This window comes from Drosophila santomea, chromosome X (assembly GCF_016746245.2).
Source record: "Drosophila santomea strain STO CAGO 1482 chromosome X, Prin_Dsan_1.1, whole genome shotgun sequence".
Classification (NCBI taxonomy): domain Eukaryota; kingdom Metazoa; phylum Arthropoda; class Insecta; order Diptera; family Drosophilidae; genus Drosophila; species Drosophila santomea.
This window is the reverse complement of record NC_053021.2, coordinates 17215860-17239628: the sequence shown is the minus strand read 5'-3', so window position 1 is coordinate 17239628 and position 23769 is coordinate 17215860. Positions and strand designations below refer to the sequence as shown.

At 47.5% G+C, this 23769-nt stretch overlaps 5 protein-coding genes across 10 annotated transcripts; 2 read left to right on the top strand and 3 right to left on the bottom strand.

Moving 5' to 3' along the window:
* Positions 1-54: 54 nt before the first annotated feature.
* LOC120456810 (transferrin) lies at positions 55-2437 on the bottom strand. The gene is made up of 5 exons (XM_039643853.1): positions 2284-2437; positions 1971-2213; positions 730-1825; positions 280-664; positions 55-220 (listed from the first exon to the last, which is right to left on the bottom strand). Exons 1-5 carry the CDS (start codon positions 2381-2383, stop codon positions 119-121), a joined length of 1926 nt encoding a protein of 641 aa, XP_039499787.1. The 5' UTR covers positions 2384-2437; the 3' UTR covers positions 55-118.
* A 2710-nt stretch (positions 2438-5147) lies between these two features.
* Positions 5148-8919, top strand: LOC120456808 (coatomer subunit beta). Its single transcript, XM_039643845.2, has 6 exons — positions 5148-6930; positions 7222-7877; positions 7936-8097; positions 8163-8436; positions 8502-8607; positions 8693-8919. Exons 1-6 carry the CDS (start codon positions 5300-5302, stop codon positions 8756-8758), a joined length of 2895 nt encoding a protein of 964 aa, XP_039499779.1. The 5' UTR covers positions 5148-5299; the 3' UTR covers positions 8759-8919.
* Positions 8920-9025: 106 nt separating this feature from the next.
* LOC120456811 (nitric oxide synthase-interacting protein homolog) lies at positions 9026-10321 on the bottom strand. The gene is made up of 3 exons (XM_039643854.2): positions 9461-10321; positions 9293-9401; positions 9026-9230 (listed from the first exon to the last, which is right to left on the bottom strand). The coding sequence occupies exons 1-3, from the start codon at positions 10222-10224 to the stop codon at positions 9159-9161; spliced, it is 945 nt and encodes a 314-aa protein (XP_039499788.1). The 5' UTR covers positions 10225-10321; the 3' UTR covers positions 9026-9158.
* A 214-nt stretch (positions 10322-10535) lies between these two features.
* Positions 10536-12497, top strand: LOC120455238 (protein-serine O-palmitoleoyltransferase porcupine). The gene has a single exon (XM_039641215.2). It carries the CDS (start codon positions 10647-10649, stop codon positions 12219-12221), a length of 1575 nt encoding a protein of 524 aa, XP_039497149.1. The 5' UTR covers positions 10536-10646; the 3' UTR covers positions 12222-12497.
* Positions 12498-12856: 359 nt separating this feature from the next.
* On the bottom strand, positions 12857-23632 carry LOC120455239 (cyclic AMP response element-binding protein B). Of its 6 annotated transcripts, none has more exons than XM_039641217.1 (6): positions 23051-23632; positions 18197-18592; positions 17477-17656; positions 17242-17410; positions 15123-15260; positions 12857-14628 (listed from the first exon to the last, which is right to left on the bottom strand). In XM_039641217.1, exons 2-6 carry the CDS (start codon positions 18488-18490, stop codon positions 14420-14422), a joined length of 990 nt encoding a protein of 329 aa, XP_039497151.1. In that variant the 5' UTR covers positions 18491-18592; positions 23051-23632; the 3' UTR covers positions 12857-14419. The 6 variants fall into 6 exon arrangements, with proteins under 6 accessions (XP_039497151.1, XP_039497152.1, XP_039497150.1 ...); XM_039641218.2 differs by lacking the exon at positions 23051-23632 and adding an exon at positions 19595-19671; XM_039641216.1 differs by lacking the exon at positions 23051-23632 and adding an exon at positions 18974-19588.
* Between the last annotated feature and the right edge of the window lie 137 nt (positions 23633-23769).

Here is a 23769-nt window from a genome sequence, read left to right as displayed (position 1 = left end):
TACCTTATACCAAATCCTTATAATTTTCCTTACTAGGCATTAAAACATGGTTACTTTTTAGTTATATTCGGGTTAAAATTTATTGATGCAGACAGAAGTAGGGGAGTATAGAGTGTGCTCAATGCTTGGCGATCTTGTTGCCATCGCACTGGAGATCTGAGTAGATCTGCTCGTTCTGGATTTCGTTCTTGATCTCCGTGGTCAGCTGAACGGCTTTGTCCTGCGGGAAAAGTTCATGCTCAAATTCCGCAGCTTAATTATGGAAATAAGAACACTTACGTTGAAATACACATTCTTCTTTCCCTTCTGGAACTCGCCGAACAGAGCGAAAACATCCACCAACTTGCCACGGGCTCCAAACTTGTCCGAGATCAAGGAGAACAGATGCTTCACCGTCTCCTGCTCCACGCTGGTGGTGTCCGAGCGGATGAAGATGGCCCGGGGCAGCTGCACGTCCACGTTGCACTCACGGAAGTCGGTGACCGGTCGTCGCTCCAAACTGGGGCACAGCAGCTGCGCGTCCTTGTGCTTCTCCAGCTCGGAGGCGGGCACGATCTGCACCTCTCCATCGGCGCTGGAGGACACACGGCAGGCGTCCAGGCCACGTCGCTTGTTCAGCAAGGCGGCCGCAGCACGGCATCGTCCGCAATCCTCATTGAATTTGCTACGGATGATTGATAGGCACGGGCATTTAAGGAACGATCTATGGCTCGTCTGGATTTCACTTACATGCTGGCCTTCTGGAGAGCCTCCCGAGAAAGGCTAGGTGCTGCCACCGCCACCAGGACATCATCCTGAGCCCGCTGCTCGTAGACGATGGGCTGCAGCTGGTTGCTGCGGGCATCCGCGTAGCCGGCACCGCGAACAATGGCCAAATCCGCCTCCTTCTTGGTCAGAGCCACCACGCAGTCGGTGGACTGAACGCACTCGAGTTCCGGACGAGCGTCGCGGGCGTAGGCAGCCTGATGGAGCGCCTGGCACTTGGCGTACTCGTCATCGTTCTGGGCACACAGTCGGATCTTCCTGATGGCACTGCCATCACGCTCGATCACATCCTTGTAGCCGGCACGCTCCAAATAGACCTTGGGATCGATGGCCGCATCCTTGCTGTGGTACACGGCATTCGGCTGGATGAGCAGATGGGCGGCGGCGTCCTTGTTCTGCGCCTGCAGTCCATTGGCAAAGAAGCGCTCCAGACGCGACTGCAGTTGGTGCAGCTGCTCGGAGTTGTGGACGGCCTGCTCGTTGGAGATGTAACCGCTCCAGGGGCGCTGGGCCCAGGAGCAGGCGGGTCCGGTGACCGGCCGCCGGGTGCCATCCTCGCACAGATACTCGAAATTCTCGGGATTGCCCTCCGCCGGCGGCGCATCTGGACCGGCACCGGGCAGACCAAAGTACTTCTTGATGTACTGCACCTTGGAGAAGGCCACCTCGCCCTGACCCTTGTCCAGGCAGCGAATAGCGCCATCATAGCCACTGAACTTGTCCGGATAGTTGCACTGCTCCGGCTTCTCGCACAGGGCGCACAGATTGGCGTACTTCTTCTTCAGCAGGCGATCCGTATCCGGGTGCGTGGAGTAGGTGCCCACCAGGCACGACTGCGCGAAGAACTCGGACAGCGACTTCAGTTCGCGCTCGGTGGCGGAGATCTGCGGATCGGCGGACACCTTCAGGATGTGCGTGTTCTTCAGCTTGGTAATGGGGATCTTGTAGCCCACGTTGCGTCCGAATCCCGTGTGGCAGGACTTGGCGCCACGCAGCTGCTGCAGGGTGCGGATGGGCGAGTCCTTCTTCACCAGGATAATGCCCTCGTAGCGGAAGGCGGCTGTCGCGAAGTTCGAGATTTATGAGTAATGAATAGCAAACGTGGCATTAACTTTTCCCCCTTCAAATCCTTCATGTCCTTTGGCCACTCAATCGAAAGCTTTTCTTTCAGTGGAGCCTTTTCTAGCAGCAGCACCAGTACTCACCATCTTTGTCCTGCTGCGTGCGGATCTCGGAGATCACGCGATAGTCCTCGTTCTTGCGATGATAGGCGATGTACATGTCCTCCGGCTCCGTGGCCAGCACATCGGCCTTGCGCTGCTCGATCAGCTCCAGGCAGTCCACACGATCCCGTCCAGCCACGCACTCCATGCGGATGCCCGCCTCCGAGGGATCTGCCAGCAGTTGCTGGCACTCGGCCAAGTAGATCTGCGGCACACACAGGCGATCTGCGGGAGATAGGTTCAACTGGTTAGATGGATGGAACTAGTGACTCTTCTGGGTGGGTGTATCACATACAAATGGGTTCCTCCGCATGGGAGCACTGCGGTGCAAGGATCAGCAGCAGGGTGGCCGCCGCCAGTGGCAGCCAGGTGTGGGTTTCACGCGGCGACATCATCTCAGGAACAGTTGAAGCTCGACTGTGGAGAATCCGGAGCCGGCTGGTGGCTTTTATAGCCACCCAGATATGTACATACCCCGATGTGCTGCTTCTTTCTCCTCCGGCTTTCGTGCTTTTCGTTTTTTGCACTCGTGTTTGTTCTCTTTCGCTTCTATTTGCCCGGCGACAAGGAGGCACAATAATTCTACTACTACTACTACTAGTTATAATAATAATAATAATAAAGAAAGACAGTCCAGGCGACCGGTTTTGTTTTTTTGTAATATTTTTTTGCGCCTAGGAAAGGCGTGAGTGGGCGGCAATCCAGGCCTAAACTCCGGCAAACGAGTTTGCGACATGATGTATGGCTATGCCATTAAGTGCGATTTTTGCAAATCAATTTCAAGTCAATTGTTATGGCACTCAGTCCATGATCTACCTTAAGTTTGACTCGTCAACTTTTGCCATCGATCACAATCAGAATTTTGCCCGAAGCAATTACTTTTATAACTTGTCATTTGAACAAACAATGGCTATTGAGCCACCGCTTTCTCTTGACAGAATTCATTTAGGCACACACACTAATTACTTAAGCACATTCTTAGATAAAAAGTTTAAGCTGGAAAAATGCCTAATTTAAAGATCGCCAAACAGTCGAAAAGCGTAATTTGCAAAGTCGAGAGAACAGCTGCCTCTTCAGTTAATTGTGTTGGCACTTGATCCCCTAATCGATCGAGCCATATACTATACATACATATACTATACTAGACTGATCCCAGAGCCACCGACTTGCACTTGATATGGGCAGCTATACCTATTGAGTTATATAAATGCGATCTGCGCTGCACGGGGGCCTTTAATTTCTAAGAATCTACTCCCCTGCCAAATAAACTGGTACAATCTTTATTTTCTAGTCGATTGTCGTTCGTGTTGCAGTGACAACCGGTTGGGCCACCTCCTCCTCTATCCCACTGGGATCCATTCTACCCATTCCCAATCCACTGACCATTAATCATGCGATTTGAGCCCTTAGTCCCAGGGGCATACTTACTTACTAAACCCAACTAAGTTTCCATTGTGGATGGATCTTCAGTTTTTGCGAGCCCATTTTTCAGTCTCGCTTTTGATTTGCATTCATCTAATGATTTGGCTACTTTAAATTCACTTTTCTTGGAAGTAAACAAATTAAGAGTAATTGCCTTTTATTTATACTCTCCGAGGGGATATTTTTGAATTTCTAATTGGCTGAACACTCGTAACTACGATCTTGAGACGGCCAATTTGAAAACTATAAGTACACAACGTACATCGTTATTATAATAATTTTAATATTTTCACTGTGTTTATACATTGCTAATAAAGTTTAAAAATAAGCAAGTCTATCAGCGAAATCATGATTTATTTCTTTATATATAGATTTAGTATTATGTGAAATTTCAGTTCATACGTAATGTTGGATGGGACAAACTTAGAGCTTAGTTAAGCTTCTGCCAAAAATTAGGGTATGCGCTATTCGCAAGACGCTCGCCTTTGCATTCGTCTGTAGTTTTATTTAGTTTAATTTCGCACCGCTATCAGGGCATTTGTTTATTCAGAACCTGTTCCACGGGCGGGATGTGATGGGATCACCCAGCTGGTCACCCGCATCGACTCGGTGCAGTAAGAGCACGGAGAGGAGCTTTGGAATTGTCCAGCTCCAGCACAGAGAATTGTCGATCTGCTTAAAATGCAGGCCGTGCCTCCTGTGGGTGAGGGGGCGTGGCTGGGCAATGAGTCGTGAGGGCGGCAATTGAATGATGAAGTGCAAAACGAGATCACAATGGCAATTGGCGTGGGCGGAGAAGTGGGCGTGGGCGTGGCCGGGGATCTTTCTAGTGGAATCGACCAGAAACCGAATTAGAATTTGTTTATTATGCCGGCTTCGCTTCGTTGGCACTGGGCAAGGTCAAGAGCCTCGGAGCGGACGGGAATCTACCCGGATCGCAATGGGTTGGGGATTTTTCCCTCTTATCAGCAGTCCTCTGGCACGGAGGCTATCTGCAGCCAGGTAATAGGCAATGTAGCCACACCCAACACCCAACACAAAATCGCACAGTCTGTTTTGTCAGCAGAAAAAGGTTCGTTTCATTATTTAACCGCACGGAAAACGCATTCATCAAGCGAAAGTATGCGATAAAAATAAGGCAAAGCTACTCACTTACTTTAAGTGAAAATTGCTAATTAAAAGACGTTTTGAATGCAGTGCAAGGTCAGTTTAGTGAAACTAATTACTGTTTTCAAATAAAAGTAGGAGACTAGCAAAACTAGGCATTATAATTATTTGTTAATATATATGCATATGACTTGGTGCAAAATAATTTAAATATTATACTTTTATTTTGCTACACTAACAGAGACTTTAAGTAGGTTTTTGTGACCCGATTTGCATTTATTTAAAGTTTTATTAATGTTTTGTTATTAAATTTAAACTGCAGAGAAGGCGCCAAAATGCACTGTTAGTTTACAGCACCTTCTCTGTGGACACTAGCAGTTAACACACTGAATTAGAAGTGCATTGCAATCTTTGCTATTTTAATGCTTAACTGTATCCACTGTGAGTGTATTCAAGTGCAATTTGTTTAAATGAAAATTGGTAAATTGCCATGTTAAGCAACGAGCTGCAAACATTTGAAAAGCGCGCCAAGTGCGCCTAACAGCCCGCTGTTAGCAACAGTAGGTGCTAGCTGGTGGTGTGAGCCCCGGCTAGAGCAGTGCGCAGCCCTGGCTGCATTTGCGTGGCATTTCGCAGGCCGCCACGCACGGTCACACCCGAAACCATTGTGACACGTCGGAAAGACCAAAAAAATAGAATTGTAAATTGGTAGATCGTTAAATTGGTACATACAGTAAATTGGCATATCGGGTTTAAACAGGCGAAAGGAACAGGCAGCCACGATGACGTCGCAAGTGCCGTGCTACACGATAATCAACTCGCCGGACCTCGAGGTGCCCAACGAGATGCAGCTGAAGCAGGATCTCGAGAAGGGCGACACAAACGTGAAGATCGAGACGCTGAAGCGGGTGATCAAGCTGCTGCTGAATGGGGAGCGGTATCCGGGCCTCATCATGACCATCATACGCTTTGTGCTGCCCGTTCAGAATCACACCATCAAGAAGCTGCTGCTCATCTTCTGGGAGATTGTCCCAAAGACGTCGGCGGATGGGAAACTGCTGCAGGAGATGATACTGGTGTGCGATGCGTATAGAAAGGATTTGCAGCATCCCAATGAGTTCCTGCGCGGCTCCACGTTGCGTTTCCTGTGCAAGCTAAAGGAGCCGGAGCTGCTGGAGCCACTGATGCCGGCCATACGCGCGTGCCTGGATCACCGGCACTCGTATGTGCGACGAAATGCCGTGCTGGCCATCTTCACCATATACAAGAACTTCGATTGGCTGGTGCCCGATGGGCCGGAGCTGATTGCCAGCTTTCTGGACACGCAGCAGGACATGAGCTGCAAGCGGAACGCCTTCCTCATGCTGCTGCATGCGGATCAGGAGCGTGCGCTCAACTATCTGGCCAGCTGCATCGATCAGGTGCACACCTTTGGCGACATACTGCAGCTGGTCATCGTGGAGCTGATCTACAAGGTGTGCCATGCCAATCCAGCCGAGCGTTCGCGCTTCATTCGCTGCATCTACAACCTGCTGAACTCCAGCTCGAATGCGGTGCGATACGAGTCCGCTGGCACATTGATTACGCTCTCGCTGGCGCCCACGGCCATCAAGGCGGCGGCCAGTTGCTACATCGAACTGGTGGTCAAGGAGAGCGACAACAATGTCAAGCTGATCGTGCTGGATCGCCTGGTGGCCATGAAGGAGCACGAGGGCATGGAGAAGGTGATGCAGGACCTGGTCATGGACGTTCTGCGCGTTCTGGCCGCTCCAGACATCGAGGTGCGCCGGAAAACACTCGCACTGGCCTTGGACTTGGTCTATTCGCGTAATATTGGGGAAATGGTGCTGGTGCTCAAGAAGGAGGTGGCCAAGACGCACAATGTGGAGCACGAGGACACCGGCAAGTACAGGCAGCTGCTCGTCCGCACCCTGCACACCTGTTCCATCAAGTTTCCCGACGTGGCCGCCAATGTTATACCCGTACTTGTCGAATTCCTCTCGGATACCAATGAACTAGCCGCCGCCGATGTGTTGATCTTTATACGCGAGGCCATCCAAAAGTTCCCCGCCCTGCGCGCCCTCATCATTGAGCATTTGATTGAGGCCTTCCCGCAGATCAAGTCCTCCAAGATACATCGGGCCGCCGTTTGGATTCTGGGTGAATACGTCGAGGGTTCGCAAATTCTCGAGGTGATTGCCGTCATCCAGCAGACGCTGGGCGAGGTGCCCATGGTGGAGGCGGAGCAGCGCCGCCTGGCCGGGGATCAGACCGAGGAGCAGAAGCAGCAGCAGGGATCCGCAGGCGGAAATGCAGCTGGATCCGCCACAGAGGGCTCTGGCAGCGGTAACGCCAGCAACAAGGTCACCTCCGATGGAACCTATGCCACCCAGAGTGCCTACAGTCTTGCCCCGTAAGTAACGTGCTACGTGTACCACTCGCAACGCCACCAACTCACTCAGCTTGAAACATTGCATCAGCTTTACTGATAAAACGCCTGTAGCTCTGCCGCCGAGCTATTGGTTGTTCTCTTGAACATGCCCCCACTATCCATTGTTTGTTGATGAGTCATCATAATACGTAGCACCTAAAAAATAGTTGGCTTAACTTAATAGTTTGTGCAATGTTTTATGCAGTTTAAATGGTATTCTAATGTTTTATGCAGTTTAAATGGTATTCTAACGCTAGCTAATGCCTCTTGCAGGGTGACCAAGGCGGAGAAACGTCCGCCATTGCGTCAGTACTTGATGGACGGCGACTTCTTCATCGGCGCCGCTCTATCCGCCACGTTGACCAAGCTGGCGCTGCGCTTCGCGGAACTGGAGACGGAGCCGCGTGCCCAGAATCGCCTGACCACGCAGGTGATGCTGATCATGAGCTCCATACTGCACCTGGGCAAGTCCGGTTTCCCCAGCAAGCCCATAACCAACGATGACACCGATCGCATCTTTGTCTGCCTGCGCACGCTGAGCGAACGCACGCCGGAGGCTGTGTCCGTCTTCACACTCTACTGCCGCGAGGCTCTGGGCAAGATGCTGGATGCGCAGCACGACGAGGATCAGCGCATGCTGAAGGAGAAGCAAAAGGCCACCGCCAAGGTGCAGCCAGACGATCCGGTGCTCTTTGCACAGCTCTCGAATGGACGCGACAATCAGCTGGGCGAGAACGTGTTCGAATCCAGTCTGAACCAGGCGCTGGCGGGCAGCAAGAACGCCCAGCTGAGCGACGTGGCCTCGCCGAACAGCAAGCTCAACAAGGTCACTCAGCTGACTGGCTTCTCGGATCCCGTTTATGCCGAGGCCTACGTCAATGTCAACCAGTACGACATTGTCCTGGACGTGTTGATCGTCAACCAGACCAGTGAGTAGTGCACTTTCACGCGAAAGGGAATCGCTTACATCCATGCAATCAATTTCAGACGACACGCTACAGAACTGCACACTGGAATTGGCCACGTTGGGCGATCTTAAGCTGGTGGAGCGCCCGCATCCGGTGGTCCTGGCTCCGCACGACTTCTGCAACATCAAGGCCAACGTAAAGGTCTCCTCCACAGAGAACGGCATCATCTTCGGCAATATTGGTGAGTAGCCGAAATAAATTCCTTCTTAAAATGCACTTGCAAACTTATGGCGCTTTTTACATTAGTTTACGACACCGCCCTGAATACGAATGTGGTGGTGCTCAATACCATTCACATCGACATCATGGACTACATCATTCCGGCCAGCTGCACGGACACCGAGTTCCGGCAAATGTGGCAGGACTTCGAGTGGGAGAACAAGGTCACCGTCAACACCAGCTTCACCGACCTGCACGAATATCTCAAGCACCTGCTGAAGAGCACCAACATGAAGTGCCTCACGCCGGAGAAGGCGCTCTCCGGCCAATGCGGCTTCATGGCCGCCAACATGTACGCCAAGTGAGTATCCAGTTGTCCACTTGAGAGCTGTCATAATAAAGTTCTCTCATCCACTCAATTTGCAGGTCCATTTTCGGAGAGAATGCTTTGGCCAATCTGAGTATCGAGAAGCCCGTAGATGATCCCGATTCCAAGGTGACGGGACACATACGCATTCGCGCCAAGAGTCAGGTGAGAGTTTCGGGCACAATCCATCAATCCATCTGTACGTAATCATTCCATTTTCTAATCCGGATTCTTTCTCTTGCACAAACAGGGCATGGCCTTGAGTCTGGGCGACAAGATCAGCTCCTCGCAGAAGCAGTCAGTGCAGGCGGCCTAGTGGACGTGGAACTGGACGTGGACGACCAGCCACCAGCAGGAGCGACGTATCTAGACGACGTATTCGGCCTCCCGCCCGCATTCCGCCAGCTGCAGCTTCTTCAATTTACATTACACGTTACAATTATGCATAAAGAATATATTATACCTTAACCCCAAGAAGGGAATGCTTTCATTTTATGGAGCTATATATCAGTGGATTTATTTTGTCCTTTTCTTATTTTACAATTAACGAAGTCATACAATTGGAAAAGATAAAATGCCTATGTGGAGTATAAGTTACGATATACAATTGTTTTAAAATTTGAACAAACTAATTGATTTCTTAATTTTGCTAGGGATAAAATGATTAAATTCCTATTGAAGCGAACTAAAGTACCTGTGGATTAGGTAAATTCGTCTTAGACCTGGAGCATGGGTCGTTTTTCCTTGGCCTGGAGGTTGTCGTTCGTCGTTGCATAGCCAGTGCCGCCCTGTGAAATGAACGAGAAACCTTATCGATACAGGAAAGTTGTGCAGTTCAGGGTGCACTTACTCGCTGCAGGGGAATGATGTCCTTGTCCTTGAGCTTGCGATCTGTGAGCGGATGGATCATGTCTTTCCTGATCAGCCGCTCCACGCACTCCATGGTCACCACATCACCACTGTAGTGAAAAAGTAACTAAAAAAGGATTTTCAAAACGGAATCCCAGCGAGAACTCACGTGGGACGCAGCACAGCGCAGGGCACCGCATTGCTGAGTACGTCGTGGGTAATGGGGCACATGTAGCGCGCCTCCTTGGCAATTAGCGAGCGCTTCGAGTCGCCGTCCTTGAGCAGCGTGAATTTGACATCAATCAAATCCTTGACACGCAAAGGTTGCTGCGACACCGGGCAGTAGATGGTGGCGTCGGGCTTCTGGGCCTTGGCCAACCCAGCATTGGGGCACTCCGAGGGCAGCCAGAAGCTGGGCAGCTTCTTCTCGTGCCCGTTGGTCATGTTGGAAATCGAGGATGCGGACGATGTGGATGCAGCAGACGGTGTGGATGCAGATGAACCAGCAGCAGCGGCGGATGAAGTCGATGCCTTCTCTCTGGCAGCGGCGGAGGAGTGGGCGGGCGTCATTGCTGGCTTCTCGGCATTGACGAAGCGCTCCATGCGCGCCTGCTGTTTGCTGTTGGCCTCCTGGTTCAGTTGATCCTCCTCCGCGCGCCTCAGACGCTCGTACTCCTTCAGGCGGCGGCTGTACTCGTTCTTCTTGGTCACGATGTACTGCAGGATGGCCTCCTTGTCGAACAGGTAGCCATCCTTGGTGATCACCGGCCTGCGACACGGCTGCAGCGTCAGGGAGCAGCAGTCAAAGGATTTCACTGAATCCTTGCCCAGGCGCTGGGCATTCGTGCCGTAGCCGGACTCCGCCGCGTCCCGCTTCTTTTCGTTGTAGGTGTATACGGCTCCGGCCGTGCAGTTTCGGGCATGGCGCGTCATTTCAAGAAAGTAGCCTGGCTTTGGCTGTGGAAAATGTAAATAAATTCCTTAAAATGGTTTATTTACAATCTGAAGTGTGACCGTATCGCGATCGCTAGATTAGCTGAGCGGGATTAAAAAACCGCTGAAACTGTTCGAATCAACAACTCAGAAAAACATCGATTTCCGAGCTGTTATAATACTATTTTATCAGTAAGTCTTCAAAACAAACATGTTTAAATAAATTAATCTATCAATTTCGATTTAATTCCTAAAAAACTGTTTGGTGACTGGTATTTTTGGTTAGCTATAAACTAGCTGAAAATTCGAAGAAATCTATTCAGTATATTGCGCGGTATATTCCTGGTAAATAATTCCCTGTCCGCCGATTTCCGGGTTTTTCCTTGATTCCCCCGGATTGGATTGGCTTTGGGCGGCCGGCGATGGATTACCAGTACTTCGAGGAGGAATCGGACTACATTGATCTGGACGAGGAGGAGGACGACGACGACTTGGCGACGGCCGGCAGCTTGGACTACAGGTTTGGCCATCCAGACAGTGAGGAGGATTACTATTTCGGCGGCGAGGAGGAGGAGGAGGTGTTGGTGGACGGACATGGAATCCTGGAGCTGGCCGGGCGACTGTTCGACAGTCTGCAGAGCTGCGTGCAGCCATCTGTGCTGCAGGTCATGCAATATGTGGCGCCCATGCTGCTCCTCTGTCTGCTGTGCCGCGTCCTCTGCCTCCTCTACTCGCAGCGCAGACGCCTCACCAGCCTGGCACCGCTGCACTTGCTCCACTTCGCCTGCGGCTTGATTATTCTGCAACTCACTGTGGGCTACCGTCTGCTCCTCCTGCTACTGCTGGCCGCCGTGGGCTACCTGCTGCTCCAGCTGTTGCGTCTGGGTCGAAGAGGAGCTCAAGTGCTGGCTGTACTAACCGTGGGCAGCCAGTTCCTGTACGAACTGCTCATTTGGCGGCAGCGCAGTGACTGGCCGCAACTGCGCGGCATCCAGATGGTGGTCAATATGAAGCTCATCTCGCTGGGATTCGATCTGACCGCCAGTGGGCAGCTGCACGCCAGGATACCGGGTCCGTTTGCCTATCTGGGCTACATATACAGCCCGGCCACCTGCGCCTTGGGGCCCTGGGTGAGCTTTGGCTGCTACATGGACTGCCTGGTGCCCAGGAACAGCTGGATGGTCAGCCTGCGTCGTCTCTTGCCCAACGTCGTGTTCTGCATGCTGGCCGTGACCGTGTCCAATTGCGTGGCTCCGGCGATGAGTGACTTCTTCGGGGACAGGTCGCACTTCCTGGTCATGTACTGGGATGCACTGAGTGTGCGCACCAGCCACTACTTTGTGGGCATCATGGCGCAGGCGCTGCTGGTGGCCTCCGATCAGCGACTGGACGGCACCACCAAGGAGTCGGAAATGCTCGGTCCGCTGATCTCGCAGCCCTGGCTCATCGAATGGCCGCGCTCGATCAGCTCGCTGGTCAGGAGCTGGAACATTCCCATGCACGAGTGGCTCAAGCGGTACATCTACGCGCCCTGCAAGCCGACCTCGTCCAGCTCGCGGGGACGCACCCTGCTGGCCGTGCTCAGCACCTATCTGGTGTCCAGCCTGCTGCACGGCATGGATCTGCGCATCTACCTGGTGCTCATCTCGCTGGCCCTGCTAGCCGAGGGTGAATCGCTGCTCAGGCGGCAGCTCGCCAGCCTTCTGAATGCCTGCATCGCTGCCAATCTCTGTCCGGGCAAGGAGCGATGTCGGTATAGCCACTGTCCCAGCAAGCGGCGATCGAGCTCCGTCTCCTACTGGCTGGTGAGGCTCGCCAATCTGGCATTCACGGCGCTGGCCATCTTCCACCTGGCCTATCTGGGCGTCGTGCTGCTGGGCGATGGCCTGGAGGTCGGCGAGGACAGCGATTCCTTCTTGTGGCACTGGCAACAGGCTGGCTATCTCAGCCACTACATCGGCTTGGGCACCTTCGTCCTTTACCTGTTCATCTCGTAGACGCAGACGCAGGATCCAAACGGCCAATACTCGCTATGACTGATCTACACGTATTTATAATTGTAATCGCAATCGAATCCATTTGTACTTTTTGTATCTATCTATATTCGTATCTTGTAGTCTGTGTGCTGTGTGAGTACTTAATATTAAAACATTCTGTGAAACGGATGCTGTGAGATGCTTCAATTTGGGCTCCAGATGAGGCATGCTACTATGTTGTATTGGGATGTGGCTTCTTATCAACGATAAGACTGCTGGTATTGGCTTCTGAAAATCACTATCCTCATGAAAATGCATTCAAGTTTGTTCAAATATTTTTTATTGATTTTTTAATGTATATTTTCTTTGTTGTTGGTTTGTTTTCCGTTTGTTTGTTGCTTGTTTTCGTTTGTTTTCTCATTGAGACAAATATTTATAACAATATTGTAATTTCTACAGATTTTTCTTTTGCATTCCACCTGCCGTTGTATTTATTTGCCATCCTCTTAGTTTCTGCACGCGATTTATTATGAATCCTTTGCTTCGGGCTATCGCTTATCCTTGTGTTGTTTTCATTTACTTTGTTTTTCCGCGCTTACGATTTAGTTATTAAAAGTACTAGCTTAAGAATTATGCAATGACAATAAAAATATTTATTTACTTTGTTGAATGCAACTTTTGTTTGTTTTATTTGCCCTTTTCCGCGTTCCCCCATCCTCCTCCTCCTCCTCTGACTCGGCCAAAAAAAGCTGATCTCTAAACTTGAGTTTCGTTTTTTATGGATTTTTGTTTTCATTTTGTTTACTTTGCTTTCCTATTCTGCGAAAATTTGGATTCGGACATCAAAAATAGAGCGATATACATGCAAGTTTTCTTATGGTTTTATTTCCGTTTCCGGTGCTTCATTTTGACATTGTTTCCGTTGCGCTACGCTAGATAAAAAAGTTCGATCTCTGTCCCCCGAATTCATCATTAATTTATCGTCTGTTTTCTACAATTCATAACAACAACTGAGTCGATCACAAGAGATAACGAGAGTGTTTGCTTTCAATATATGTATAAATATATATATATATATATATAATGCATATATGTAAATATCTGTACCCACACACGTGTGTTCCGGCCAGGATCCCTCCTCCTTTCGATGATTGGAGTTGTGTGGCGTTGTATATAAACCAGGTTCTTTGGGGAGCTGCGGTTCGTTTAAAATTATGTAACAAAGTGTGTGAATAATTAATTCCATGCTCAAATCCCAGTTGGATTCTTCGCTTCGATCTAAGACTAATTTTACAGATACAATTGGCCGGCACACACGCACACAAGTGTACAGACACACACACATATGTAAATCAAGTGAAACTTGCGATTTTTGAACAATTTGAATTGGGAGGCTCAGAAAATCCATTCGTCCGCTCCTCTATCTATCTATCCTTGCTGTCTGGACATCCATGGGGTGAGTGGTGGGTGGTTTGGGGATTTGGGGGCTTGGGGATGCTGGTTGACTATATCCTGACATATTGGCTTACAACAATTCGCTAAGAAAAAACACTTTCGCTAGACACGCACGTCCTGCTGCATCAATTACGAATTAGGTAAAACAAAAAAATTTAATTACAATTACAATTACAGCGGAGCGAGTCCGTTGGGTAGGTAGGTGTGCATGTGGGTGTGGTGAAAGGTCTTAGGCTACAGAAACACATGTTTTGTAGGCTTGTAGGTTTGTAGGTTTGTAGGTTCGTAGGTAAACTTCAGTATCGTTAAGTTAGCGAATAAACTAAGGCGTAAACTAAATCATAAACATAATATTACATCTTTAAATTACAAACATAATTACATTGTGTGTCCGGCAGATAGACCCGACCCTCCGTCGTCTGCGTCCCAACAACACGATCCCACGATCCCACGATCCCGCGATCCCTCGTCACACAGTTCAGTTATTCATACAGTTAATGTACACGCTACCACATATAGCATCCTATACGTATAGAAATCATGATATGCGGCCGGCCCACGGCGAGGATCGTTCCATCATCGCTGCTGTTGCGCGGTTGGCGTTGTCCAGAACAGAACAGAACAGAACGGAGCGAAGCGGAACCGCAGCGCAGCTGTCGTCGCCGTAACCGTATCCGTGTCCGTGTCCGTATCCGTAACCGTATCCGTAACCGTAGCCGTAACTGGAGGCGGAGGCGCAGGCAGCGCCAGAGCCCCGCCCACATTCAATCGTTCTTGGTCTGACAGTAGAGCTCCTTGAGCGACTTCAGCTCCTCGATGAGCGCTTTGTTTTGGTTCTCTAGCACCGCCACTCGATTCTCCAGGCACTTGATGTACTCCTTCTTCTTGCGCCGGCACTCCCGCGCCGCCTCCCTGTTCTTCTGCAGCCGGATCTCGCGCTTACGGGTCTGATCCTCCACTATCCCGCTGTTGTCTGTAAAACAAGGATACCAGAATTTAAGGATTGATTGATCAGTGGAGCCCTAAAAGCCCTTGTGTGCATATCTCCCAAAAGCGGAACTCTCTGTAACTCGAACTGAATTTGATTTCATTGATTTATACTTCGCTAGACGGATGATTTGGGGTTTCACTTCGATGTCAACGCAGCTTACATGCAAAAATGTGTTCAATAAAATAATTTGAATAGAAACAAAATTAATGCCAGCATGAATGGAGTTCTTTGAATAATTCATAGAAAATCTGAAGCATCATCGAAATGATCAATTGTAAATTCAATATATGCTGAAGCTAGACGATGAAGCAGTCCCACGAATGCTCCACGTGGCCGCTGATTCATCGTCTAAATCCAGCATTGGGAACTTCAAGTTGAAAGGTCTTCCAGTTCGATTTACAAGTGTCCTGCCAAGTCACAGCTGTGGCACTACAAGCTACAAGATTTTGGAGCAAGTTTTGGAGCGTGGCTATTACTGGTGTTGTAGGACATCCGATTGGACAGGTAGTACGTGGGATCCAACTGCATCAAGGAGCTGTTCGCCGGATTGCCCCCCGCTCCGGTCCCCGCCAGCTGCGGATTGAGCACGCCGTCGGACATGGGAAGCGATGCGCCTGGTATGGGGTTCGATTCGATTCGAGTTGGAGTTCGATTTTAATTTCGAGTTCGAGTTCGAGTCCGATTCGAATTCGGTTTGGGAGTTTAGTTGACGTTTGTTGTTGAGTTGTTGTTGTTGTTGCAGTTGTTGTTCAGGACATAATTGAATTTTATATTTTTTTTTTTTTTTTGTGGGTTGGGTGGAGGAAGGCGTTCGAAAAGAAAACAATGAAAAAAAAACAACAATAAAAAATTATAAGAAAACATATTTTCCATTTTTTCAGTTTTCAAATTGGCAGTTTTGAAATTTCGGATTGATTTTTTGTTTTGTTTTTTGATTTATGAACTTGAGTGGTGTGTGCGAGCGAGAGCGGCGGGCGAGCGAGCGAGATAGGTAGATTGGTTAGTTAAAGAGAGTGGAGAAAAGCTTTTGATTAACGGTTAAAGTACTGTTAGGTGAGAGAATTTGCTTGTACTTTTTCATTACTATTTATTATTTGGCATGATGGGTTGTGTGTGTAACAACGGCAACAGCAACAACAACAACAGCGATTATAGCAACAACAACGACAAGAGTGGCAGCGAAAGAGAGAGAGGGAAGGGCGAGAGGGATAGAGATAGAGAAAGGCGGGAAAGCAGACAGCAGCAATAGCTTTAATGCTTAAACTATTGTAAATATTAAACATTATTGCTGCTGTCTTCTCTCCCTTTTCTATGTACATGTTGTGTGTGTGCGTGTGTGAGTTGGTGAAAGAGTGCGCGAGTGTGTGTGTGTGGAAGTGAGAGGTTTATTTACAGGAGAGAATTGGAAAATCGCGGAATCTATACAACGCGTTCTCTATTCTGCCCATTCTCAGGCCAAGTTTTTCGTCTTGTGTTTTTCGTTCATTATTTTCACTTCGTTAAAGCAACACCAACAACAACATCAACTAAATGATAATGGGGGCGGAGGAAAATGGGTGGGGTTCCCCCTTGTACGGCTGCCTTAAATGGTAATTCTAATGCTGTACAAAGGACAAGGCGGTAGTCCTTCACAATCTATGCGTTGTATGTACAAACACAGTTGAGATCCAAACAAAAGCACTCAATGTCAACAAACTGCGTTACATTATTTCTACCTCAATCCTCTGCTTCATTACATCTTTAAAGCACTGTTTTTCAACACTACTGTAAGGCTCAAAGAAAGTATACTCTCCTACTCAGTTTTGAGTGTGAATGCACTACTAGCACAGTTTCAAGTATTCAAAAATAATAGTGAGCTTTATAATTTGATGCCTTTTTATTCAGTCTAAACATATTCTGGTTATTATTTTGAGCTTCAATGCCAATGAAAGTGTCCTAGAGTGTTAAGTATTCAAAAATAATAGTGAGCTTTATATTTAATGTCTTTTTATTCAGTCTATAACATATTCTGGTTATTATTTTGAGCTTCAGTAGGCATAGAATTATACGTTTTGGCTACAGAATCTTATTGCATTGAGCAACGTCGCCTCATAAACAATAACAACCTGATGAATGATGTAAATGTTTACCTTAAAGGCCTTCTACATATTTACAATAACAAATTCAATAAATTCATAAAAACCATTGGACAACAGACTACTCTGATAGTAAATGCCTTTTTTTGGCAAAGTTTGTGGCCTCACATTTAATGATTTTGATATGGATCATTTGCTAAAGCGCACTACAACGAGTGTTTACAGTGTTACTTAGCCAACCGCTACTGTACAAGATGAACGGGGAATGTGACAATGGGGTTACAAACACTGGGAAATGGTATGGTGTTTGATGGACTGACCGATTCTCCAGCGATATGGGAATGCTGGGAGTGGTCGAACGATCGCCAGGCGCAAGTGCATCGTGGAATGAACGATGAGGGGCGATCAGCTCGGCGATGCGTTGGATTGTTAGGCGATATAGTGGTTTAAAGAGCGACAGAGATGTGTTTCGAGTGGGTGTGTGTGACTGACTGGTGGAGAGATCGTCCCCCGGATTTACCGCTCATGTCCGGACCGCTGATCTCGGTGAAGATCTTATTGTACGACGGCCGTCGCGTCAGCTCGCTGCGGTGGTGCTGGGAATCGTCGTCCGACAGACTCTCGTCACTGTCCTCCGGATGCTGCGTGTTCGGTTCGGGTTTAATCTTACACGGAAAGGTTGGAGGGATCTGTGTGCGAGGTGATCGAGGGCATTAATAGAGTTCGGTTCGGCGGCTGCTCCTCGAGCTACGCACTTTGTTACGCACTTGCACTGCATTGCCAGGTGTCGTGTGGATGACCGTCGAGTTTGGCGGCTTGGCCACATAGACCACCTTCTGCATCGCTGTGGCGGCGGCCAGCGCCTGTTGCTGCTGCTGGGTTCCAGCTGCGGTCTGTATGACCCCCGAGGGATTGGCCTGTATCACGGATTGCACCTGCGGGAATAGAAGGTTGCTACATTAAAAAACGCTGCTGGTCAGTGTTATTGGCCTTTAACTGGACCGGCACTGTGAGTTTTGAAAAATTAGCCTCAAGCTGCCTCCAAACAGTAAAATGTAGACTCTAATAGTTAGATTACATCTCATTAACTAAATATATTAATGGAATATGATTTATATTGCAATCAATTTGTAAGTATTGGCATATCCTAACATAATTATTATGAAGGTTTTTATATAGTAATTGACCATTTAATGCATGCATTGGTGAAAGAAATCGATTGCAGTGTAGAATCAAAACTGTATTGAAATGATTGGATGCAAAATCTATATAGTAACGGGGCTATTCAGCTAGGAACTTTAATATACATAAACAGTATTGAGCTTATAGTTGGCTATTCCAATGCCAAAGGAAGCTTTAAAGTGCTTCTGCACTGAAATCCTTGGAAACTACTTCTGGCTGGGATCCGAGACACCTGACACTTGACACCCAGCTCCTAGTACCTAGCACCTAGCACCTGCTCCCCGAACGCTCACCTGTAGTCCGTGCTGCGCCAGCGTCTGGATGGGGTATTGTATGTTGCAGTTGGCGGTGGTGGTCAGCACGGAGGACGCTCCACCTCCCTGGGCGTTGTTCGTCGCACCCGTTGGACCGCCGGCCGTTGTACTTTGTGGGTTCTGTTGCTGCTGCTGCTGTTGGGGGTTACCGCCTCCTCCTGCGCCAGCGCCTCCCCCCGCTGCCGCCGCCTGTTGGGCAACGACATCGACCACGTCATTGGAGCCCGATGCCGCCGACGAGTTGCCGTTCTCCTCGACGATGCTGTTGTCCATGTTGCCGATCCTGGCGATCTTCAGCAGCACCGAAACGCTCTCCGACAAGTGCTTCAGTTTGGCTACCTTTTCCGCTTCAATTTGGCCAGTTTGAAGACGTTTCTACAATGGGATTGGATTGGATTTGTTTGGATTACGAAGTCAGTTTTCGGTTTATCAATGTGTCTCATCCGGATTCTGATTCAGAAACCGTTCCTGCTTCTGGGCGGGATTGGCATGGGCTCGTTTTTGTTTTGGGCCGATGACGAGTGTGCGTTGTGATGACGATGATTATATTGTGGCTGTGCTGCCGATTGCTGACTGATGGAACTCAAGTTCCCCCATAGGAAAACAACAACAATAACAACACCGAGTCGTGAGTATTTCGGTGAAATGACGTCATGACAACGTTGCGCGCGCGTGTGTGTGTGTGTGTGCCAAGAAGCAACAAAAAGAAAAACAGAAAAGCACACCACACTCCACACAGCGAAAAAATCAACTTACTTTCTGATGACATCACTAAAAACGTTGCTGCTGAGAGGCTTTTGTTGTTGTTGCTGTTGCTCGCTCTCTTTCCGCCTCTCCCTTTCTCACTCTTTCTTACGCGAGTGTGTGTGTGTGTGTGAACGCGCGTTGCACGCTGCGCTGGCAACTTGTTGAAAAGTTGTGCTGCCCAGGCAAATAAATATATATGTGTACAGCAGCAGAGCAAGCGAATCGAAGTTCGAACCCTAAAAGTTCAGATACATTTCGTATGGCATCGCGCAAAGGTTTCTTATTTGTTTCCTTTTTTTTTGGGAGAACCCCACAGAACACACGCACACTGAAACACAGCAGCGAATTGGTGCGACAAGTTGGCAGCACGCACACACACAACACTCTCTCGCTCTCTCTCTGTCTCTCTCCCGTACTCGCTCGCTCTTGCTGCCTGTTGTTATCGTTGCTTAAGTTCTTTTTTCTATTCGCAGCACTGAAACGCGTTTCTTTTGGCGGCAAGAGCGCTGGTTTGGCAGGTTACGGGCGAGAATTTACGCGTTTTCTACGGCCACAGCAATCGTGCGCAGCGATTTATTGATAAACACCGTTTTTGCGCAAAAATCGTTCGTTTATTGCTGGCTCGCTCACCTAGTGATGTAAAAAAACATCGATGCATTCAGCAGCAATGCCTGTGGGCGATATGTTTCGATGTTTTGCTTGATATCGATTACACACATCGGCAGTTTAATTGAAAACTGTTCTAAAAAGTGTGACCGTGGCTGCAGGATGAGCAACAAGCTGCACGATAAGGCTACCGAATATCACACTGGTTGAAAACGTGGCTTGAATCGTGGTGCTGACCCTGGCTAAATCAGCGGGAACTTTTTAAAATTTAATTTGCTACGGTTTTTAGTACTTAGAGATTCTCGGTTCACCCAGCTTTTTGCCACGCCCACCATAACGCCCACAAACCGCCAAAAAACTGCCAGTGTGGAAATTTCTCCTTTGCACTTTGCACATCAGCTGAGTAACGGGCTATAGTCGATATAGCGTTCTCTCTTGTTTTATTCTATATTAAGTAATAACTTGACTTCACTTTAAATCTTCTTATTGCAAAAAAAAGAATTTTAGGGACACATGATGAATCACAAATTTAATTGGTTTTTCATTAATTAAACACAAAGAGAGAAAAAAAACAATTGGCAATAATTACTTAGATCCCTGGATTTTAGCGCGCTTAAAACCTAAAACCGTTGGCTATAGCAAAACGTTGTTGGTCTTGTTCATTTCGCTACTGCTAAAAACAGCTTGTTCACATAAGCGCACAAAACAATTAGCCTAAATGATATTCTCGACTAATTACTTTACAGCCAAATAGTTATTGGCTACATGAGCTGGCCATGACGTCATCGCGAGGAAACTTGCCGGAAAGTTTGAGGCGGTGAGCTGGCCTTCAAAACAGACCTTAGATTATTTGAAGCCTGCAACAGCTCCCAATAAATGGTTAATTAGTGGGAATGACTGTGCCCCCGTTTACTTTTTCTCTGAATTATAATATCCAATTCCATTTGCATTATTTAGGCTGCTTTTTCAATCGACTTCCCTTTGAGTGACATAATAATTGCCATCAATTACGACGTCGCATGAACCCTAAACCGCCCCCTCCTACACCCTCCCTCATCCCCTTTTGGTGGGGTCCACAACCAAAACGCCGGACTGTCTGAACCACCGAACTAGTGGACTGACTCACTATCCAAATCCACATTACCTCTGACATCACTGGCTAATGAAGTTTGCTCGGTGGCCGCGAAAAAGGAACTGTAAATACGGCTCCTATATTACACTTCTAATATACACATATACAACATATATATGTATGGGTACTAAATACACCTGCGTTCAGCACAATAGCTGTGGAGAGCCCGACCATAAATTGGCTGAAATATGCGGCTTGTATACAAGCCCGTATCGCCTACACTGAAAGAAATGCACTTCGTTTTCCATTCGCACTCTTGCATTTACAAAGATCAAAAATTAGTTGTTTACCATTTTGATTCCATTCAAAATGTATCACATCAATATGGCAAGTCGAACCCAAATAGAATAAATCAAATATTAACTCAAACTTAAACGACATAGTTCATGTTGCTCATTAAACATTAATAATATGTTGCGAAGCTATAAAATGAAAACGTAAATATCGCTCATACGACAAGTTGGCTGTTATGCGGTGTACGAAAAAAACGAGGTAATGATTGTCGAAACTATTATTCTTCAAAGGATGAGAGTACTTAAGCTGCGGTGTTGTTTCGTTTGAACAAGTGGTTGTTGTTTTTTGTTTCGTTTTAATAAGTTGTTGTAGTTTTTTGACATTAGCAGAAAGCTCAAAGTTGTTGCTGTTGCATTTTAATCAGTCCCAATCAGTTTGCATTTTGCATTTTGCTTTTGGCATTCGATTTGCTTTGCCCGGACCCCGTTCGCCCCATTCACCCCCCCTGTTTTTGCACCGTGTATTGGCATACGCAAAATTGACGTCAGCATTATTTATTTTTACTCGTTTCCACTGCACTGGTGTTTGAATCTGAATCCGAATCCGAATCTGTATTTGTGTTTGTGTTCGTGTTCGTGTTTTTGTGTTTGTGCTGGCTTGCCTTCTGCGAACGTGTTGGTGAATCTCTGCTGCTTCAAACGCCCAACACCCCCCACTTCGCCCTGCAGCACCACCACTTTCTTTCTAACGCTGTTTGCTTGGCTGAATTAATTAAAACTTAAATGAATGTGCAATAAGAACAAAAAAAGAAGAAAAGAGCCACAACAGTTATTGCTTGTCATGAACAAGCGAAGAACGAGAAGAAGTGAGCCGAAGAAAGCGACAGAGAAGAGCGGGACAGCGCCATGGGCGACAGGTGTTGTCTACGTGTGCGACAGAGGAAGGGTGGGGAGAATGTAGGGGGGGAGGAGCATTACGCCGGGATTATCATAGAACCCTACAATTTTGATAGGGCCCCACCTAAGCAGGGCCCCACCTTATTCCAATCCAGTGTTACTAATCTGATATTTTAAACTTTCAACATCATAAAATCGCATATTTGTTTAACAAAACATTTGCAATATTTTCTTGCAGTGCGCGCTATCAGATGGAATGGAACTTGTGTTATCATGTCGGCGTAGTTGCCGGATAATTATGCACGACGGCCCCAAACCAGTTGAGCTCTTTAAGTGTGCAAGATTAGCGAGAGTTCGTGGAAAGCGGCCGTTCAGCAACAGGCTGCGATACGAATTTTTTACTCTCAATTTTCCGAGTGATTCCCCCATATTAGTCAGCGCTAATTTACGATCGCCTCGATAACTGAACTATTTGTATGCAGTGTCAAGGCAATAGGGCTGCACCGAAAATAAGGATTAAAGTTCAAAGCCCGAATAAGAGAAATAATCAATTTTCACCCTTAACGAATATATATTTTTGCTCTTGTATTTATATGTATGTATGTATATTACAATATCCTGTTCGAATATTTGAACTTTGTTTTACAATGCTTTATGAAAAATTAAAAACTAAAACCTTAACTTCATTATATACATTTTTTTCTGTTAGCAAACGTTTTGCTTATCAGCCATTTGCGTTTCGTCAATACTTCATTGATAAGCATAATCCGCGCCTCTCTCCCTTTCCTTCTCTTTTTGTCCCTTTGGCATCACTCCTCGCTGTTATCCGCATTCACTCCCTCCCTCTCTCCTGAGAGGATCAGCACTCGAAAGTGTTAGTGTTGTTGCTCTTCCACTCCCACCCCCTTTTTCTCTTTCTCTTTCTCTCTCTCTCTCTCTCTACAGTGAAACCGCAATAACCAGTACATTTGATAACAAAAATATTAAAAAGGAAAGCATTTAACTTTCAATATAATTTGATTTTGTGTACACATTTTTTTATAATGATTTTCTATGCATACGTAGAAACGTTAATGGAATGCAAGCATATAGATTTTTATTGCGGCCTTAAAATTGGAGAATGAATGCATAAAAGATCGAGCTATATGTGTGGCAATGAAATGATGAGTGTACAAATCGTGCTAGGCAGCTCTGACTGTACTTGTGTTTATCGCTTACCCGTTTTGGCTGTTGCTCTTTGTTGTTGCTGCCTGTTGACGTTTGCTGACTAATAACAATGAAATCTTTGCATAACGGCAAACATGGGCACTACACGACAAAAAAAAGAGTGAGTACAATGACTACAACACCACACGCGAGTGTGTTTTCGCTCCGTCTCTTTTCGTCGGCGGTAAGCTGCAAAAAATTAAAAACCGAAAACCGACACAGAAGGAATTCAAATGGATTGTTGTTATTGTTGCTCGTTTTCGTGTCGTTTGCTTTGCATTTCAGCGATTACGTCAAGATTTTTGTTATTTTACTGATTTGTATTTGATTACACGCTCACACACACACTCTTAGAATTGTTCAGAAAAGCTATAATTATAAACACTGAAGCACTGAAAAAAAATCCTGTGTGGCTCTTTGTGGTATCTGTTGGGGTTTGGCGCTCAAAATTTGCCGCTTTTGAATCGTCACCTTTGTTGTTCTTGTTGTCGCCTTTGTTTTCCACCTTTTCTATTTTGCCGCCTCTGGGCTTGTGTGTGTGTGTTTGTGTTTGTGTGTGTTTGGGAAGGCCGTCTGTTCTCTACGTAGCTCTAAAAAGCACTGATGATGACTGACTAACCAACGGCGACGCCGGCAGAGCTGCCCCAGCTGAGCGAGCATATGATTTGGAGCTTCGCCTCTCCTCTCCTTTCCCGCTCTCCTCTCCTCGCCTTGCCATGCCTTGCTATGCC